At 46.0% G+C, this 13624-nt stretch overlaps 1 protein-coding gene across 2 annotated transcripts; it reads right to left on the reverse strand.

Annotated features, from left to right (window-relative positions):
- Positions 1-1622: 1622 nt before the first annotated feature.
- On the reverse strand, positions 1623-13564 carry MYCBPAP (MYCBP associated protein). Of its 2 annotated transcripts, none has more exons than XM_075044454.1 (19): positions 13341-13564; positions 12449-12573; positions 11800-11959; positions 11581-11684; positions 10907-11081; positions 10466-10581; positions 9593-9743; positions 9211-9326; positions 8400-8500; positions 7627-7738; positions 7087-7276; positions 6379-6566; positions 5658-5804; positions 5194-5478; positions 4218-4339; positions 3371-3486; positions 2736-2869; positions 2362-2547; positions 1623-1873 (listed from the first exon to the last, which is right to left on the reverse strand). In XM_075044454.1, exons 1-19 carry the CDS (start codon positions 13426-13428, stop codon positions 1769-1771), a joined length of 2721 nt encoding a protein of 906 aa, XP_074900555.1. In that variant the 5' UTR covers positions 13429-13564; the 3' UTR covers positions 1623-1768. The 2 variants fall into 2 exon arrangements, with proteins under 2 accessions (XP_074900555.1, XP_074900553.1); XM_075044452.1 differs by having other exon boundaries at positions 13329-13564.
- Positions 13565-13624: the final 60 nt, after the last annotated feature.

The raw sequence follows: 13624 nt of genomic DNA on the forward strand, positions 1-13624 counted from the left end.
AGTTTTCCTGTGAGCAGAGGTATACATGGAGCCTGGTTTCTATAGGCTGGACTGGAGGCATAGATCTTGTGAATGGGCTTTGCCATCTTTCAAGGTAAAGCTACCCAATAAAAGTATTTCCTGCTTTTGAGACGATCACGTTGCCTCTATAACGTGCAGACTCCCTCTTGTCTAGAAACAGATGGCTTGAGCTGTTTGAGTTGGGCATATTCACAAGCTGATAATCATCTCCAGGGAGGCAGGAGCTATTGTCAGAGCCTGTGAGACACACCCCAACTTCAGGCCTTTTTCCTTCTAATTCTCAAAATGTTGCTGAAATTCTCACTACGGGAATGCTGAGCAGAGACATTCCCTTTGTGGGTTCATGCCCGCTAAGCCAGAAAAGGCTGCTAGCTTTCACAGAAGCCAAAGTGCTTCCCCGCACCCCACTAAGAGAAAGCATCTCAAAACATGAGGGGCCTCACCTGGCCAGCAAAAAAAATAAGCTGCACTTTGCCGTGGTACTGCCGGGAGCCAAGGGGAAGAATACATCCTCACCCCAGAGACAGCACATGAGTTAAAATGAGAAAGTAAAAGACAACAATTCTGCAGAAGGAACAGTTATTTTACACCACGCGCAGCTCCAAGATGCATGTCAGCGTGGCTGCCAATGTAAAAGAGCACGTGCCCGAGGCACACACGCCTGGTGCAACTGTGCAGCAATGTACAGAATTTGTAACAGCAATGCTCAGCACGGATATGCATCTGCTGCCTTAGAATCCCAAAGGTATCACAAACCTCAATTAATAATCTACACTGATGTCATTTCTCTACAGGGCCAAAACCTTTCTGGGGAATGCTGTCCAGCTGCTTTTGCAGGAAGACGGCACTTTACTGACATACGCCATGTCTCTCTTGATGCCAGGTCAAGAGAGACCCTGCACCCAGCTCGCTCTGCCTTGGAAACCTGCTCCGACCCAAGCCCAGCTGCAGAGTGTGCGACACTCAGACCTGGAATGAGACAGAAAGCTCCATTCCAGCTGCAATGCACAAGGAAACCCAGACAGAAAGCAGTGATAAGCCCAGACGCACATGCAGGCTGCAAGAGGCAGGAGGGGTGGCTCTAACACAAGGCCTTACCATGCTCACAATATTTATGGCATGAATTTCACTCACTTGAATTCAAGAGTGATTAGTCCTAGAAAGAAGCAAGTAAGAGCTGGCTCAGAATGGGGCATGGGTACCTTGAGCTGGATGGAAAGAGACGGCAAGATCAGCACAAGAAGTAAACTAATGGGTATAAAACCAGGCAGGGTGGCACACCCTTTGGGATAGTGCTGTCAGCAAGTCCTGAGAGGAGACTGGACAAGAGTCAAAAATATGATCAAAAATGGGATGAATTTTTCTAAGTTACTATCCTGGTAGTTGGACTCATGAGTACAAGGGACGCTCTCTGCTCACTCACCTGCTAGCCAAGCAAGATCAAGAAGCAAAGAATAAGACATATCTCATGTTGACTGGCGCTTTTAAATTCTTCTTCTTTAGCAGAAATGCCAGTATTTGCCAGTCTTAACGGTTTCTGAGGCTGTGATATTTCTTGCCTTGTCTCTTCTTGGCAAGCAATCATCTGTGGAAGTAACAGATGATCTAGCAATATTCTCACATCACAAGATGTCACAAAAAAGGCAGGCCAGTATTTGCAATCACTGCATCATGTCAGAAAGAAGAATCGCCGCCTGATCTGTGTAAATATGGTTATTTATTTATTTTTTTAAAAGTAAGTCTATTTCTAGTTATAAAGGGCTTCACTCTCCCACTTTAGAGCACCTTTTTTCTTTAGTTCGTCAAATAAAGAAACCATTTTGCTCACCATTGAATCCAGCAGTCCATAAACCTGCAGCAGAAATTAACAGAAGATAGTTGCAATGAAAACACATGAAGAAATCTTGATGACCAGACTGACAGACAGAGAGATGGTTTCTCACACACATTAACGTATGGGCATGCACACAATCATGTAAAAGTGGCTGCCTGCTATCAGCACTTAGCTCTAGTAATAACTTTTCTGGCTATGAAATGTGTTTAACATCATCTGAAATACAATTAATTCTGCTGATCCCTCAAGAGTCCACAAGCATGCTAAAGACATCCCAGATAGAAATCCCGCATGTGGCTATGTGACGGCTGGATTTATGTGAACAGATTCCAGGCTGGAATAAAGGACATCTTACCTTGTATTTCACACTTACCTTGCTACAGAATTACGGACATATGTTTGTCAGTTTTCTGAGTTTAACAAAATGCTTACCTCTCCACCTAGTCTTCAATGTAAGCTTACAAGCAAAGAACAAAAACAAAGATATAAGCTTTGGTCAGACTCACTTCAATATAAAGCTTTTCCTGGTATGTCGCAAACAAAATAGGGTCCACCTGCTCCTGAAGAGGCTCAACTCTATCTGTAGTTACAGCTTCCACGCTCTGTGCTCCCTCTTTCACCTCCTGCGATGAAGTGGAAGATTTCAGCTTTTTCTCATCTTTTACTTTTAACTTTCTGCTGCTTGGATATTCCTATTCAGGGACAGACAAAAAAAAAGTTACATAGGACAAAACATCTTTCAGATTGTTGCAAGATGCACCTCCCAGAAGCAGCATGTCTTTCACTGGGTTGGAAATCAGCTCAAACTCAGGATACACAACCTCAGAATGGATCACACTGTCCCCAGCACTTAGGTTTCAATAGGCATCCCAACACATACCTCTTTCTCTTTGCCTGCTGTCTTTGTTGTTCTTTTTTTGCCTTCTTTATCCTTACCACCAAATGACCTTCTCTCTTCTTTCCTAGTAGTTGTTCTGTCTTCCTTTCCTCCTTTTATAGGTTGCTTTACTTCCACTACAAAAGAAAGAATTTCAATTACCCAAAAGCAACATTTTCACATCCAGAAAGGCAAGCCCACTACACTCATGCAGCGGAAGTACATTACTCTTGCAATGTATTTTCCTCTTTTTATTAATCTGAGCTGTACTGCACTGAAAAACAACACCTTGAAGAGTACTTTGTTTAAATAAGGAATGAACAAGTCTCAGACGTGTATCAGAACAAGCCTGTAAGACAGCTAATAGTGAGTGAGATAGGGTTGTCTGGGTTAGTCTGTGTGAAAACCATGGCTACATCTAGCTAAATTAAAAGGCTTATTTGTGCGGTGTTTTTTTAATGACACCAAACCACAGATCACAATTAGTATCACGCAATCTGCCATTTTTTCTGACGCATTTTCTTATAAAAGCTTTGAGGGGAAACGGCTGAAATTGCCATTTCAGTTGAAATTCAGCACGTTTTCTGGATTTCCAACAGTCCACAGAAAGCAGTTGCTGTGCAAAAACCACCACTTACCTGTTTCCTCTGGAACAACATCTACGTAGGTGTCCTTCTCAGGCAAGCCAAGCAGGGATCTCAGCTTCAGAGAGTGACTCACCAGACCATCGATTGTTTCACGCCACAGTTGGAGACTGAGAAAGTGTCACAATCAGAAGAGAGACAAGTACAGCAATTGCTATTTTGTTTTACCCTGCGCCCAGGAGTGATGGCACCTCACAGCTCAGAGCTGCTCTGTCCAACTAAACCAATATAATAACACCCACCATCTAAAAATCTGTGCAGAGGGATGCTAAATTACTTTCCTCATGTTAGAACCCTCTGAGGTCTCAATGGTTTGCAAACCAATGAGCTCATATGGACCCATAAATATTACTGTGAAACCAGATCTGCTCTTCAACATGTTGGTAAATCAGCATCAACCTGCTCTCTGTGTTTACCAAGAGGAACCCGCATCCTTCTAATTTAGAAGCAACTAGAAGCTGTTGATATGTTTACAGTCTGAAAGCCTGAGCAAAAAACAGAGAGACTGTATGAGGGAGGATACAGTTATCTGAGTAAAAGTGTACAGAAAATTACCCAAAGGTTTCATAAATACAGACTAAAATAATCTTGCCAGAAATAATCTTGTATACTCCCCAAAATTACATTAATTTAATATTCTAAACTTATCTCCAGAAAAAAAAACCAAAAAAGCATATGGGTCAGCTGGTACAATTAAGCTATAAAATAAACAGAGTGTAAAACGACTTCTAGACCTCATATAAATATCTGCACTCTGAATCACAATGCTTGCAACAGAGCTTGCTAAGACTGCTGATCACACGATGCATTTACAAGCTTTATCTTGCAAACATTAACGCACCAGGTTTGATACAAAAGGTCTGACTGAATTGGCCTCTGTCCAACGCAAAGCTCCAGTGCTGCCTTATTGAGCTGGGTCAGTGCTTCTTCTCGCTGCTCCGCCTCGGGGATTGACTTTATAGCCTGATGTGAGAGAAAACACAGGGTTCATGGAGCGCGCCTCAGTCTTCATTCCCAGTCATCTGGACCCTGAGCTCAATGGAGCACACCACGGCTCTCTTCCTGGACACCAGTCTGAAACCAGGTTGTGCTGGGCACTTACACACCCAGGTGTAGCCCCCAATACAGCTGGGATTTAGCCAAGGTGCGCACGCAACCCAAGATCTGGGGAGCAATCCCGAACCCCCAGTTAGATTCACAGTAAGTGCCTCTGCAACATCACAGGTGTGCTGGAGAACAGGGATTCTAGCGAGTTAGAGGGCCTCGAAGTAAAGATTAGTTATAAAAGCAGCAGAGAGGTTTCCAAGAGAGCACTACAGAAAAACTGTGCTGATAGAATCCAAACCACTCTTGCTTTAATCTAGGGAGGTCTGTACTTTATCCACAGCCTGTCATGAGTGCCCCCTTAGGGCTCTGATGAATAGGAAGGACTCTTCAAGGAGAGGAGCCCTTGGGGAAGCCACAGGAGCCTGTAGGATTAGCTTGCCCCCCGCATTCAGTCCTAGGATGACAGAAAGCTAATGGGGGAAGAGCTTAAAATATCTATTACATTGCATGGTTCTCTTTTCTTCTTCACACAACAGCCCTCAAAGTCTCTCTTGAGAATCTTTTTACAAGAGCACTGAGGGTGTGGTCAGCAGAGCTGAAGTGCTTTTCTGCAAAACACATCATAAATCTTCTCTAACTCACAGCACATTGGGAGCAGACCTTTGGGTGGGCTCACAGTGGGGTAGGCCAGGCTATTTATTTTCCTTCATTTAAGGAAAATGAAAACACCATCAACTTGTCATAGCACTAGAGGGAACAGGGGTGACCACCTGCTTAAAGTCTTCTAAGGAGAGGTTCCATCCTGAGGGGCCTGGTTCTCCCTCCTCCACATTCATCATTTGACTCAGAGCCTCCTGGAGTGTGTTCTTCCATCCTGGGACCTCTGTGGTGCTGCTCTGAGCAGGGAGAGCCTCTGAGGTACCCTCCTGGAACTGCATGTCCTCCGCAGTGCTCTTCTGGCCCGAGGGCACTTTCTCCTCAAGGGCTGAAGGAACAGTCATGTGCTGTCTCCATAGTTCATGCAGCTGCTTTACCACTCGATGCTGATAATGCAACTGTGATAATGGGGAAAAGGTAAATAGTGAAATGAGCTATGCCTTTTCTCTACAAACTTAATTGTTAAAGCCACTGTGGCAGACTATGCCAGCCTCCAGAAACCCACGGATGCACCAGCCCCATGGGGCTTCCCTCCCTGCTATTTCAGTTGTGTAGCCAATCAAATAGCAAACGTCACCTCAGGATTCTTCTGGTGGAACAACTCTTCCTCTGTGGCATAGGCACCCACAGGAGATGGGGTGCGCTCTGGGGTCCGAATTCGGACAAGAAGTTCCTTCAGACTCTCTTCTACTATAGTAGCACCTTCTCGAGCAGCCAGGTCACTCTGAGGCACCACAACAAGAACGACATGTGTGAGTGCCCGTTCAATATACAGACACTCAAACAAATTCACACCCACACTAGCAACCACACGTATACGTTATACAGGGTTACAAGGACAAGAATAACTGCAATCCCTGCTAAGCAGAGCAATACTTACAACGGCTTTTCAAATAAACCCTACAAATCCTCCCCCAAAGTATACTTTTCAAAGCATAGTGTAATTTTCAATTTATACCTTAACTGATAGCATAGTGTACGACACATAATCCCATCCCCACTAAGTAACTAATGAAATTCATTACCAACAGAATATTCATTCTTTAAAGGACTAGTGCGAATGGTTTAGGAGACACAATCATGGCTTTATTAACATCATTACAATAGACTGCAGAGTTCTTCCATTTTATTTAGCAAACCTGCTCAAGTATGTACAGATGTTCTGTAAATAAATAATCATCTCACTCTCAGCCCTGATTGCATAGCAATAAAAATACCATGTCATCCACTCCCACCCTTACCCTTTATTTGCATACTAAGTTCAAAGCTCAGAGTTACTCAGTTACATGCTTGGTTACCTCCAGTTTCTCTCTGAGGTCAGCCAATTTATCCTCATACACAGCAATTCCCCAAAGGGTCACCTGCAGCAGAGCTCCTCCTAATAACAGAGGATGTGTCCCAAATTCCCAGGACTCGCTGAAAATGCCTGCTCTCTCTGACTTGAAAAGAAAGAAAAACTTCCTAGTTTCCCCAGGCAAAATTAGACCTGAAATAAGAGAGAAGATGCATCGGTCCGCAAGAAACCACCTGGTTAACTTGACCCTTTTCCAATCCACCCCAAGTATCCTTATCTCTGCATGAGGCTCTTTCCCCATAGCTTAGCTGGTTATCACACTTCATCCAGCTATTTTTCTCCTTCCAGATTTACTCCCAGACACCATGTTGCTGAACTGGTGTTATTTCCACTGCACACTCCTTTTATTACAGCCAGCTCAGTACTCTCTCTGGCAGATTATGCCCAGTTTGCCATCAGAAAATGATTCACTTCTCAATATTCCACCCATTTACATTCAGAGTAGGAGCAACCTCCTTTAAGTTCCATGAAAGGGATCTGCCTCGCACACCTCCTTTGGTGTGAGTCAGCTCTGATGCCTAGGGTGGCTTCCTAAGGAGAATCACCCAACAGGCTGGCTCTGCCATTAGTCAGACTCCGCATCTCAGATAACTCCTGAATACGTGATCTCTGCTCTATGTACAAAGGTCTCGGAGATGAGCAGCTCTCATACCTGGTCTGGTATCAAAGTAAAAACACTGCATCCTCTTCCCCTTGGTTTCTCTGGAGGGAATCTGCTGGGGAAGCCTCATCCAGTTATACCAGATGGCAGCTGTGCCATCATTGCTCACCATCAGGGAGCTTTCAGCTTTTTCGCCAGCCAAAGTCTCAAAGGTGAGCCGGGCAGCAATGCCAATTTGATTCTACAAGGAAGAGGAAAAAGACATAGATAACTATGTCTACTTTACCTGGCAGGCTTTATCTTGCCTGAAGTCATACCACAAATAAGGCGCTGAGCCTTGGTAGGAGAACTTGTAAGGCAGGTCCAATGAAGTGGCCATTATACAGAGAGAGCCTGGGAATCTGAGCTTTACACCACAGAGAGAGCAACCCCTTCTGTTTCTAGCTCTCTCCAGAGCAAACATAAGGATACTCTGTTATGCTCAGAATAAATCCCCCATTCTCTGGCCTGGGAGTGACACTCATTGTACAGCTGTGACTTGGGAACTCAAGCAGGCTTAGCTCGACTAAACGATAAAAAGGGCGCAGTTACCCTGCAAGAAGTGATGCAGCTGATCCAACGAGCAGGCTGGCCACAGAAATCTAAAGATGGACCCAGTACTGCTTCTGGAACCACATCAGGGCAGTCCCTCGAGGTGTCACTGCTAAAGAAAACAAGAGCCAGCATTTTCGTGGAGTGAAATTCACTTTTAGAGAGAGGAGAATCAGGGGTGATTTACAAGACCCTGTAAGAAATAATCCCAACTAACGCTTTTCCACACAGTCATCTCTTTAGGGACAGAGCCCTGCAGATGTGGTAAATTCCAGCTAGCTACTGGTCACCATCAAGGAGGACAGGACAGCCAGAATATTAAAGAATGATACCTGCCTAAGGAAGGCTGAGGGTACATGACTGAATAAGGACAAGAGGCCCTCGCGTTGTGCCTGTTACAGATGGACAGGACAGGGATAAAAGGCAAATTAATGATGGAAGTGGAAGGCTGGAAAAAGACAATCCGATGGAGGTAACTCAGGGCAGAATCCCCACCCTGCCTAATGTAAGCTCTGGAGCCATACAGAGGGAAGACTGGAGGAAGGGCCTCCAAAAAAAAACTTTTCTCTCATTCTTGCTCCTTAGGCACAAGGCCCCAAGGCACAAAAGAACTTCTCAATTCCTAAATCTGGTGATTATAATATTAGAATATGCCTTTTATTGTGCCCCAGTGGAGACTCCTCTCCGTTCCAGATAAGAACAGCTAAGGATACCCTTATGGACTGGTGGTGCATACCCAAAATTCTTTATTTCTGCCATGAAGTAAAACTTACAGGGTCTCAGACTCTTCAGAAGTGGTGGAATGTGGAAAAGGCTCTGTTGAGACAGATGTGAAAGGCTGCCCTTTACCGATCACCTCCAGTCCATCCAGATCCTGGACATACAGAAAAATGACCAACTCACGATTTCTCTTTCGATATAGAAAGGAAGTTAAAATACCAGACAAATGTACCAACTGAGTCAAGTAAAGTGAAGTTGAGATATCTTGCTCCTACGATGGTTTTTAGAGGTAGACAACGAATGTTCAAGAGACATGGGAAGGAACTAATTCTGGGTCTCCCAAGAATCCTAGATGACTGCACTCCCCACTACAAATGATGCATGGATGGGACAAGTCTCCTTCACACACGTTTCTCATCCCCAGAACCAAGTTTCAGAAACAAAAAGGTGAGGTTTGTTCCGTTTTTAAGAGGAGGGGCTACCTGCCTTCAGGAGATTATTTCAGATGCGTGTCTTCCATGTGGGTAAAGGTGTCTTCCCTCTGCCCTGAGGCACTAAATCAAAGTCCTACACCAGTACTGGGCAGGTTCTTTTATTGCCTAGTTCTTGGCAGCTGCATGCTGCTGGTTCAGGCTCCTATTCTGAGGCTCCTAGACCACTCCATGCAACACTTAGGGAGGTCAGACAACTCTTTCATGGGTGTGGCCCTTTGGAAATGTGGAAACTTCCAAGATAAGTACTGTGGGGCTAAGTTTTAGATTCCTAATGCTTTTTCAGATCCAGTTCTTGGCAATTTTGTGTTACTCTACAGCATCTGACAAGAGACGAGAGATGCAAAGAATGTCCTCACTCCTCTAGTCTTACCGGCTTATAAAAATCTAGCTCCTCTAGGACAGATTTTAGCTCCTGCCGTCGATGTTTCAGGAAAAGACTCTTATCCCAGGTTAGATGGAAAGGAATCCTCTTTGGAGGCTTCACACCTGTGGAAATACCCATACAAGAGCTCATTGTCTACATACCCACATGCTTATTAATTTCACTCTCTGGCAGACTTTGGTCTCATGGTGTTTTAAAGACAGGAGGTCCAACAGATGACTGGGAAGTAGCTTGTGCTGCAGCTACCGCAAGGAACAACTATAATGTGAAGCCTCCATACTCGCAGGAGTCACTGTTTCTTTCTGCGGCTCCCTCCATACTTGTACCCCATTTCTATTGAATCACCTCTCTGCAACATTCCCTTCCTTACCCGTTTCCATCCGGACAGTGTGGGGCTTCCCCACATGAGTGACTGGCTCTGGGTAGCCACGTTCTCTCTGAGTCAGTGTCATCGTCAAGCCTGTGAGTTCATCTCCAATACGCTCGGGCTGGCTCCAGAACTCGCTTCCTCTTCGGTAGCCCTATGGGGGAAAACAAGACTCCCACTGACACTTTCAGAGGCATACGGCTGCATGCTATTTTCACAGGGACTAGAAGCTAAAAAGAAAACAGGGTCTAACTCTGCTTATACGGCTATTTTGAAGCGTATAAATTACCACTTTCTGCAGAGCAAGCCAAAATTTCTACCAGGCTGCTGTCAAAGACAAAGGACTTACTTCTAGCTAGTGCTACATGAAGGTTGAATGATATTAAAATAATGCCTCACATAAATGCAAATTCCTTGATAGTGCTGTAAGTGTAAAATATTATTTTAACATAGGATACTCCCATAATCCTCCTGACTTACCCATACCCCTTTCTCCATGGCAATCACTAAAATTTGAGCCTAAAGCTATCAGATCTTTCCCTCCCTGGAACATCAATTGTGGCACCCCCCCCGCCACTTCCCAGTGTGCAACAGTCTTTGGTGATAATCAAGAAGTGGCACTTGCCCATGTACAGCAGTTTGTTAGCAAGGAGCCAAAGGACACTACCACTTTCCTCTGACTAGTACGGATAGCACAGTTCATGTTTTTATTTTTGAAGTTACTGAAAACCCTGCTTGCACACTCAGCTGAAGGACTTAGAGTGGCTTTGATAAGTATCTAATGATAGGTCTTCAGAGATGTTATGAGTAACACCAGCGTCTTAGCTCTTTCACAAGAACAGAGCAATCAGGATGCAGAGGAAGTGGGTCTCTCGCCTTTCCAGGAAACAGGGCAGGGAGACTCCGGTCAATGATGTCACGTTCTTCCTGGATTTGCCTGTAATCCTCCGAGATGCTCATCAGCAGTTCATTCTCTGGCCTTTGAAGAATTTCTATAAAGAAGGAAGGCCAAATCACTGGTGCTACACTTCCTCTGGGCACAGCCTTTACCACTATTATTGTTCATGTGTAACTTCCCTACACTGTCCCCCACCAAATCCACTGTTCTTCCCCCAACCAGAACCACCAGCTCACTTTCCCACAGCATCCATGGCCACTAGCACTAGCAGCATGGGGAGCTCTGAGAATATGGAATTAGACTGCAACAGCAATAGGATTAACCCCAGTCAGCTATGACCATTACAGTTTGTTGTGGTGCCATCGAACTCCCCCATCTGCACACAGAATTTCACAGAACAAGGCCTTGGCTTTTCTCACCTCCTAGATATTTCTCCTGCTTTTTCCTGATTGCCATATTACGGTGCCAGTTCTGGAGAGCTTTGTGCTCTGCTAGTGGGATCTGATGAACATTTTTCTTCTTCTCTCCTCCATGTTCCTCTTTTAAAGCTGCTGCAGTAACATCTGGATGAGAAACCTCAATAAAATCTGCTATCTGAAGAGAAAGGAAACATTAAATTAACCTCTCCATGCACACACGGCCACCACAACGAGAATGGAAGAGGGGAGGAGAAAAGAATTCTTCAGATTGACAGTACTTTCACCTTATCACTCTGAGGGGAACAAAAACAGAGCACTAGGAACACACTCAGAAACAATGGAAGGATTTATCTGAGTAATTAGACTCGAGCAATGGCATTGCTGCAACACCAGCTCTTCCCTTGTAAGCCTGATGCCATCAGCAGAAGCACATATGAAAGAGGAAGCCTGCGTAATTCTTCCCTCCATGACCTCGTCCTGCACATGGGACTTCAAAACCTGCTGGTGCAGTTTCTCTGAAGGCAAGCCCTCCCCGCAGAGTATGACGAGGCTGGGAAAACCACACCTCAGGCCTGACCTGTTCCTGATAGGTGCTGAAAAGCATTGAAAGGTACTGTAGGCACTGCACTCCACCTCTAGAAAAGTGCCGCATTTTCGTAACTTTACAAACCAACCTGAGTGTTTCCTCTGGCTAAGGCTTCCATCCTGAACTCCTGGAGACTCCCCAAAATGTGATGGGGGAGAATCTCTTCACAGCCATCACCAAACAGTCCTGGTCCTACAACACACACACACACACACACACAAAAAAAAAACCAATCCCAGAGCCAGGTCGCTAAAGCTAGGCTTAGCAAAACCAAAATCTAAAGATAAGACATGAAGTTTAACCCTACCAGAAAAAGTCAGTGGTTCCCTGTGTGCCTTTGGGGAAGCAGGACATGCTACGAGGAGATGTGTTGCCTTCTTTGTCTCTCTGGGTCGATATTTTCGAACAAGGTATTTCTTCCTAACTGGAATTCTCCCAGCATCATGAGGAAGGTGTGGAGCATGGAGCTTCAGAAAATAAACAGTCACAATGCAATTAGGTACATATTGACTCACCTTCATTCCTTCTGATCCTTCTAGGATACACAGAGAAGTCATATCAGCACAGGCTGATATCACTTTCCCAATAGTTTTCTGCTGTGTCACTTGGTGTCAAATGCTTCCACTCAACAGTTTGACCCAATTTTTGGAAGGGATGCCATGAGAGTTACTAAACAGCTTACATGTCTTATTAGACCAGAAAGTTGGAAATGTAATTCTGAAGAGGTGGATGACTTATCTTCCCATTTGAAAAGATTGTGTAAGGATCAACAATCCTTTACTTTTAGCAACTGAACCTGATGATCTGACAAGTCATAAAAAGCAGGACAGACAAAATGGAATGAGAACTGAACTCCAAGAGTGGGCTTTGGTTTAAGTATACAGACAGCACTCTCTGTTAAACACACAAAATGACTGTCAGTTAAAGCAGCTGTTTCTATCAGTAAAAATACATACTTTCTCCAGGTCCTCCACCTTAATTGCAAGCGCCTGGATGTCATCTCCTTGCAGAACACATGAAACGGGCTCAGACTCTTCTGCAATTGTCGAGGAGGACAGTTCATGTGTCTTTTCCTTCTTGTCTGAAAAACAGATGAAGAGACCTCCTCTTCAGTCTCCCAAGGAAAACCCATCTTTCTCTTTCAGCCTGGTTATTCATTTCCAGCTGAACTATGTTTTGGGGTGGGTCTTTTTTTAAAGTGGCACTGAACAATTAAATTCAGCATCCCTTATAACTGGAAAATCAAACTCTGAGAAGCTACAAGGACCAAAGTGGGTCACTAGCATTCAACTGTCCCACGCTTTATTCTCGACGAGAGACAACGGCTGAGAAATACAGCCTGTGCTTCCCGCAGGTAAAAGAACAAACTCCTGGGAAGTCTCCTGCTCCAGCTGCAAGCGCGAGCCCACAGCCTCCCTGCACAGCTGCGGTACGCTCACCAAGCACAACTCAGACAGCAAGCCGTTGGATTTTCAGAAGCTCCTAAATAGCAAAACAGCTCTTAAATAGCAAAACCCCAGCAGAGCCGGGCGCAGGGCAGCGCTCCCCGGCACAGGCAGGGCCGCAGCCGAGGCGATCCCACCGGTGATCTGTTTCTCCCCTTATCCTTAACCTGCGGGTCCCTCCAGCTGGGACTGACTCCCTGACACGCGTAGGAAAAAGAAAAAAAAAACAAAAAAAAACAAGAATAATGAAAAGGGGGGGGGTCACTGGGCGGGGAAGCGGCTGTTCACGGCGGCGTCAACGCCCGCCTCGGGCGCGGCGGGGACCCCCAGGCCGTGCCGAGGGCACAAGCCAGGCCCGGGTCCCGGTCGCCAGCCGCCTGCTGAGCCGTACCCGGGGGTGTACCGGGTCGGGGCTCCCGCCGGGCCGGGCCGGGCCGTGCCCCCAGCACCGCCGCCGCATCCCGCCGGCCCGCTCCGCGCCCGGGCGCCATGGCAACGCCGCCCGCACACCACCGAGACGCCGCCCGCGCCGCCTAGAGAGGCGCCTCCCCGCCCGCCCCTCTATGGTACCGCTTCCGGAGGACGGGACGGCGCCACCCGCTGTACGCAGGCGCAAGTTGTACACCCCCCCCCTCCGGCCCGGCTCTGCGCATGCGCAACGCGGCAGCGGCCTAGCTGGGCCTGCAG

Source organism: Buteo buteo, chromosome 13 (assembly GCF_964188355.1).
Source record: "Buteo buteo chromosome 13, bButBut1.hap1.1, whole genome shotgun sequence".
Classification (NCBI taxonomy): Eukaryota; Metazoa; Chordata; class Aves; order Accipitriformes; family Accipitridae; genus Buteo; species Buteo buteo.